Genomic DNA, 7,496 nt, shown 5'->3' with positions numbered 1-7,496 from the left:
GTGGGATAAGATCAGAACTCCACCACGATATTATCTCTGCTGCTACTGTTTCTGTTGTCAATAATGATGAGGATAGATAGAATTAACAGAGCAGAGCTGTGCTAGTCATCGTGCGTGCGCGTGCGAAGCACATGGTGCCTGCTACTTCATTTGTCACAACCACCCTGTGAAACAGGAGCGATTATCATTCTGAACGAAAAGCCCAAGGGCAGTGAGAAGGTAATAATTACCTGCCTGTGATAATTCAGCCAGGGGTGAGGGGCCTGGTTGTGAGCCTGGGCAATTTGACTCCAGAAGGTGCACTTCCGAAACCAACATGATATCCTGTGGCCTATGTATTTGCGGCAATTTTCAAGTCTTTTTGCCAAGGCAGCAGCTAGTGCGACAAGAGCTTTTCTGAGGCCCATCGGAGGGTGAGCTGTGCTTTTGTTTTCTTAAAGAGATGGTCCAGGTCCTTAGCTATTGATGTTATTCTAAGGTTCTTGAAAGTTCTTAACCCAGCCTTCCTTCCCTGGACTTAGACTTCTTCTTTATCACCTGGGAAACTCTCTCTCAGACATGGGTTATGCTACATGCTTGGAAGCAAAGAAACCCAGTGTGGCTGGTGGAACAATCCACAAAAAGGTCAAGCCACCTCATGGTATGATCCCAGTTATCCTTGGTAAAGTGGCTATAAGCCCTCCATACTGACCCCAAGGCAAGAGGATCCTATGTAGCTCAATCACTTTTGATAAGAACATTTTCAACTGTCCTTTAAAAATTTTACCTGTATATACCCAGCACACAGTAGGTGCCTAATAAATATTTGCTAAATAAATAGTTACATGAAAGGGAGCAACCTGGGACCCTGTGGACCTAGAAATGGACCTTCAGATCCTCCACCATGCTGACTTCCCCCCAAGCCCAGCCATGCAACTCAGGGAATCTCTGCAGAGGATTCATCCATGCTCTGTCCTCTTCTCCTCATATGGATGGGGAAGTCTCCCAACATTGGGGCAATCAGGCACAGGCAGCTAGGCAATGATAATGGAAAACCATGGGCTGACCAGTGCTAATGTGTTTTCTGAGAAAAACATAGCAGCCATGCTGGTGAGTTGTGTGTGCCAAAGAAAATGGAAAATTGAGAAAAAGAAAGCAAAACAATGCCTTATTCACCTGTTTCCCCATTCGCTTAGATAATGTGATTTAGTGACAAGACTAAGCAACAGAGCTGCAGACCAGTGTGCTTTTTGGCACCTAGGAAATGACCAATGAAAGCAACAAAGTGACAAATACTTAGCTACCTAGAAAGGCCATACTGGCCAGGCAAGGTCTTCCAAAGCTACATTGGTGATCTTCCATTTTTAGCTTTAAGATATTAACACCATAACAATAATATAGAATATAGTAAAGGTTGGCCAACGATGGCCATCTGTTTTTGTAAATAAAGTTTTACTGCAACACAGTCACCAGCACTTGTTTACCTACTATCCAAGGCGGCTTTCAAGCTACAGTGGCAGATTTGAGCAGCTGCCTCAGAGATTGTGTGGCCTGCAAAGCCTGAACTATTTACTACCTGACCCTTTGTGGGGAAAAGTGTAGAGCAGAGAAAAGCTCGAGTATATAAAGCAGTTAATGCAATTAATAAAAATCCTCCTATAAGATAGCAAATCATTTTATTTTACACTCTGATGAGAAATGTTTACTGGGTCAGCTGTGGATCAACGTCTCCTCTATGGCATCATTGTCTGCTTTTTAAGCTGCCTCTAATCGGCAAAATTATGGTTAAACCATGATTATCTTACTCCTAAGGGTCTCTAAGATGAGTTAGCAGCCTTCTACTCCTATACCATGAGCTGAGAGGGCAGAAGGCTGACACTTCAAAGGAGAACGTTATTAAATGCATACATGAATGAACAGATGGATTTACAACAAAGCACATTTGTGAAGCTGGAAGTGTAGCCTCCCTCTCTTAACAGCCAGAGTGTGTCACATTCCCCCTCTGTCCCGTGGCCATCGCTACTCCTGGCCACTCATCTCATATGTATGTTCATTTGGTCCAAAAGAGGAAAAACCAAGTGTCCTTGGAGATTCCAATTCATCACCAATCCCAGGGAGGACAAGTTTACGTCATAGGGTCATTGGCTTTTGTGCATGTTCTCAAATGTATTAAGACTAGTAAGTTATTTTCCTATTTACTCTAAATTAATCTGCATTTCCAAGTAACTGAGAAACATGACCTTAAAAATTATCATTTTCATTCAAATTTTACACTCAATTTCAAGGCAAGCAAATCTGTATTTCTAAAACTGGGCTGGAATTCTTTTTCTAATGAAATAGCAAGGCCAAGCCCTGAAAAGTATCCTGATGAAATTGACAGCATACCAGCAGGAGATGCACCAAATGGCTCGCTGAGATCTTCTCTGCATTGAACTTGTCTTAAAATAAATCTTAAAAATTTAAAAATAACCCGAAGGAAGCCATATCATACCTACCACATATGTCCTGCACCATCTGGCCGGCCACTTTTCTCTACAGCCTACTCCCCAGACACCATCTCTTCAGACGTCCACCTTGGCAAATTCTTACAGAGAATAACTGCACCTAAACTTTCTCTGTACCGTATTCATATAACCAAGTTAAAAAAATAGCAATACAAATCTCAAGATCCAGTAATTCGTAGATCATTACAAATAGTATCACATGCTCAATGTGACCCTTTTCGCTTTTTTGGCATACAAACCATATTCTAGAGGACAGCTTGTCTTCCTAAACAAAAAAAAACAAAAACAAACAGCCAAAAGTGCACACATTTTGCTCAATTAAAAAAAAAAAGTGTAAAATTGTAACTCTTTTATCACAAAGATTAAAACGGTTGTATTAAGTTTTTTAAACAAGTCAATAAATTGAAGTCATTTCTTACTCTGACTGTATCCTATCATTGATTTTAGATTGTTTCGAATTGGCTATATTTTTCTTCTTATGTGGTTAGGAGCTCTATCTAATACCTGGAATTCCGGAATTTATGTCAGCAACGATTCATAGGACCATAACTAGCCTGACTGTAGTTGCTTCAGGAGATTCCAATTTCCTACATACAAAAAATAACTTTCATCACGGATAGCTGTTTCTTCTTCACATAACAAAGCACACAAAGTTGTTACGATTCAGCCGTCTGTCCAAGCAGTGATTACGTGCTCCCAGCTTTTCCAGGTGCGTGTTTTCGCAAGTGAACGGACATCAAGTAAATGGAAGTAAATGGAAACATAACCTCCTTCTTTTTATTATTGGGTCTCATGATCTATCTCCTTTGATTCCGTCTTATTCATTTCCTCCACTTATTCCATTTCAGTGAATCTGCTTACTCAATTCTCACACTCTGATTTAATTTAATGCTTTCCATTTAAAAACTTTCATTTGTAATAATTTGGCATGCCTCACATCCGTCTGAGGAAACTTACGCTTGCTTTCCTGTAAAATCCTTGAATAGCTACTAAATATTGCTTGTGGATTTTGGTCATTAAGCTTCCATGATAGAAGCTCTGAGACTGTTAGAAACACAAATGCATTTCTTTAGTAAGGACTTGGATTATTCTTCCGATTTAATGTAAAGAAACAGCTCTCCTTGGAGGAGTTAGTGTATCGCGATAACTGGGTGTGTTGCCTTACTCCAAGTCCCAAACACCGACTAGAAAAGCTGAGGTCAGTTTATTCAGCTACGTTTAATTTACATTCTTAATAGACACTGGAATAACCATCCAAAGCCATTAATTCATAAGCAATGGGGTACTAGTCATTGGGCAGTAATATCCCAAATTAGGAGGCAGACATAGCCCCGATCACCAACCATGGAAGACAATCGGGAAAGGAGGATCGGAGGAGACAAATGATATGCCCATAAAAAACTCTGTGTGAAGTGACCAAATGTAGGATTCCATTTAGTAACTAAACTTCCTTGTTAAAAGGCTTAACAGAAAGGGGAGGAAAAAACCAGACCCACCAGCTTAAGAATATGCTACAGGACTTTCTATAAGCAATTATATTCTCGAGTGCTAATTTCAATAACACCAGCGTTTATTTTATAAACTGAAAACGCAACCTGAGGGACTGCTGGAGTGACGGGCACTCAGAACCATGCGTGCCTGTATTTCACGCCTATTTGCACCTGACTGACAACGGCGAGCAACCGGGAAGCCACGGAGGTATCTGTGTGAGTTTTGCCTTGCGTAGCTGGCAAATGAACTTGGTCATGTCAACGACGGCTGCTGCGGAAGCTGCCCTCCTGTCCAACCTTGGGGTGGGTCCAGTGATGATCAGAACCCCCAGGGCTGCCTATCAGGACAAAGGAGGATCCCCTTGTGGGAACGTGCTCTTACTAGAGCTTGTACTATCCACGGGGCGCTATCTTTCGGTAGCTTGGTACTTTGGGATTTCTTTTTTAAACCACACGGCCAGTGTTTATACATTTTGGCAATTTTAAAAGTGCCTCCGGGAATGATCTTCTGCTTCTAATCTTCTCTCTAAAACCACTGCTAATGAGTTTTCATATACAGGTTGTCAGGACAGTAGTGTAACCTGTAGATTTGTTATGAAGCAACACTTAAAAAAAAAAAAAAAAAAAAAAAAACCTGCAGCATGTAAGAGTAAATGGTGAGGAGAGACACGATTGTGTGAGTGGGCTTCTCTATCGGTTTAATGTCCCCTGCTTGCTTATAGGGAGAAAAACAAAAGGCATATTTTTGCAGAGACCAGAATGGCTTGCAGAGACCAAGATGGTGTTATTGGCCACAGGTGGTGAACACCATTTTAACAAAAATTTCAACAAAATCACCTATTTAAAAAAATTGCTACCAACCACGATTAACCCCTCCCAACCCCCTTAGACTCTTGATCATAATGGAAAGGACTCTCCCCCTTGTGTCTCACTTCCTTGGCTTGATGAACACTCCCAAGAGCCTCTCTCATTGCTGTCTGGCCCTTCGAATAGATTGCAAAGGAAGACACATGCCAAAAAAAAAAAAAAAAAAAGACAGGGTGGGCTTTTGGCGGAGAGAGGGAGGTTTGATCCAAGGATTGAATTAACCTACCGATTTTCAAATTAAATTGCTATGTACTTAATGCCAATGGATTGTAACTTAAAAACGGCTGAAACGGCTCATTTTATATTATGTGTATTTCATCATACTCTAAAACATAATTAATTTGAAAACTGCACTTGGTCTGCTTAGGATAAAAGGCTATTGTGTACAGAAAAAAGAAATCCTATATAAAAATGAGCAGCATTGACCCAGCATGCCAAGTGGAACTACATATATAATTGCCATTTTTAGAGGTTTAAAATGGTTCACTCTCAGCAATTTCTTACCATTCAACTACATATTCGTAAGTGACACGGACTTGTGCCTTCATCCTAGAGAATTACTACCGTTTAGTGACTGTCACTGGACACCAGAGCCGTGAAAAATAACCTTGGCGTGATGGCTTCTGACATTACAGCCCCTGCAGTTACAGAATATGTTTTTGTGCATTCGTGACAGGCTGTGACTTGGGATGAGGGAGCTAAATGACAGCGCAGTAAGATACCATTGACCTGACAGTGGCTAAGCTGATTCTCAGGGGGCATCAAAGTTGGAATCAGTTACAATTTAGGAAAGGAGAGATTAATTTTTAGCTACTATTTTCTTATCGCAAAAACACCTGTTTGGCCAAAAAGCCATTCTGGATAGCAACATTGTGATCTGTTCAAAGACTCTCTTTCAAGAACAGAAGCTTTATCTATTTTTCTCCCCCAAATCTCCAAGTCATAATTAGCAGAAGACAACCCCATTTTCATCAGCACCAGGTGACAGAGCTGACGTCCCGTCTCTCAAGGTCCAAGTGGAAATGATTATTACATGTCACAGTCCGGGCCTGATACACGGAAAGAGCAATCATGTTAGAATAAGAAAATCAGAAAAACCCCAATTTCTACAGCAGGAGCAGAAGCAAAGCGTACTGAGCACGCATGCCTCTCCGGGTCCTCCTCGGCTTAGCAGAAAACGACACATGCCTAGGAGTGAAATTACGATGAATTCTATTAATAAAAAAAGACAGTTTCCCCATCCGTCTGCCCAGAGTAGCAAGCCACAGACATCCTTCTATGAAATACCGTGTTCAGGAGAAAAGATTTGAAAGCGAAATAGGTTGAAGGGAGGCTGCTCTATTAATTTAACGTCAGCCACAGAGGTGGGGGGCAAAAACCCACCCTGAACACAAGCCCATGCCATTTGATTACAGAGACAAAACCAGGCTAACCCTTTTGAAGCACCCCCAGTGAAAAGCTTTAAACAGACTATTGTCAGAGCGCTGGGTACCTTTTCTCTCTTGGCTTTGTTCAGTATTTTCCTCGGCTGCAGTTTCCATGGCTGGCTTCATACCATCCACCAAAAATGCTTCTCCCCCTGCTCCCCCCAACACACACTTTTCTTCCCCTCCTCTTCCTTTTCTCTTGGACTCCCCTGCGTCTCTTATTTACACCCGCCTGATTGAGAGGCTCTGTTCTTCACTACAGTAGATTGCGGTCTCTTCCAAGATGCAAAAGTCTTGTCCGCGTCAATTTCGCTCTGCCTACTGGTCCATTAAGACAGCTGCCAAGGAGCGGGCAGCCATACGTCACCGAGGATCCCAGTTATAAAACAGCCATTCTGTGCTCGACCAGCCTCCAGCCTCAATGCAATGCGGCTCCCAGGGGAAGGGCCTGCTCCCCCACCAGGCTCGTCCTCCTTTCTCTTTTTCTTCAGCGCTAGTGCTCCTGCTCCGTGTGCTCTCCCCTCTCCCCTACTCTCTCTCAGCTCCCTTCTTTCTTCTAGCCAACTGCACCCAATGAATGCTAATGAATTCTCCCAGGAAAGAATAGATTTGTGACATCAGAGGAAGGGATGTGGAGGAGAAAGAAAGAGCCCCCTCCCACCACGTGACTCGTTGGTTAGCCACAAGAAAGGTTGTCTCTCCCTGGGAAGTGTGTCTCTGCAGAAGCACAACTCTTCTTTCCCACGCGCCCCCTTGATGGTGCATCCTAGTTCGATTTCATTTAGCCCCGGACCCTTGCAAAGCATATTCCGAGGACGTGCCTGTGGTCTCTATTTTATTGGCTTTCTTTAATATTTGTCTTTCGTACAATTTCTGGGTAGAGAGATTTAAGTATATATATATATATATACATATATTTAGGAGTGGAGGGAAGAAATACATAAGGGGGAAAGAAAACTCAAACAGGGATTTAACGATAACAGCAATGCAGCAATTCGGTATTAGAATCCACTCTCTTGTCTATAGTTCTTAATATATGTGATAGTAAAAGAAACTTTTGCTCCAGCCCAATTTATGAAAAAGTACTTTTACTTAGAAATAAGTGTATAAGTAATATTTAGTTAACATTTTGATGGTTTCTTGGAATGACCATCAGAATAGTTTTCGGTTTGGGTTTTGGGTTTCTTTCTTTTTTTTTTTTTTTTGGGGTGTGATTTTTTTTTTTGAAT

At 41.8% G+C, this 7,496-nt stretch overlaps 1 protein-coding gene across 4 annotated transcripts in view; it reads right to left on the bottom strand.

Annotated features, from left to right (window-relative positions):
* The window catches only part of GPM6B (glycoprotein M6B), a 44,165-nt gene extending 37,340 nt beyond the window's left edge, over nt 1-6,825 (bottom strand). Inside the window, exon 1 of one of the 4 annotated variants that reach the window (XM_006171999.3) lies at nt 6,333-6,825. In XM_006171999.3, the coding sequence (XP_006172061.1) occupies nt 6,333-6,393 (61 nt within the window). In that variant the 5' untranslated portion in view covers nt 6,394-6,825. The remainder of the gene's footprint in view (nt 1-6,332) is intronic. The other 3 variants (XM_006172001.2, XM_006171998.3, XM_006172000.3) reach the window with 3 other exon arrangements.
* Between the last annotated feature and the right edge of the window lie 671 nt (nt 6,826-7,496).

Source organism: Tupaia chinensis, unplaced genomic scaffold, assembly GCF_000334495.1.
Source record: "Tupaia chinensis unplaced genomic scaffold, TupChi_1.0 Scaffold150243_1, whole genome shotgun sequence".
Lineage (NCBI taxonomy): Eukaryota > Metazoa > Chordata > Mammalia > Scandentia > Tupaiidae > Tupaia > Tupaia belangeri.
Note: the sequence above shows the minus strand (reverse complement) of the source record. Positions and strands in the feature narration are given on the sequence as shown.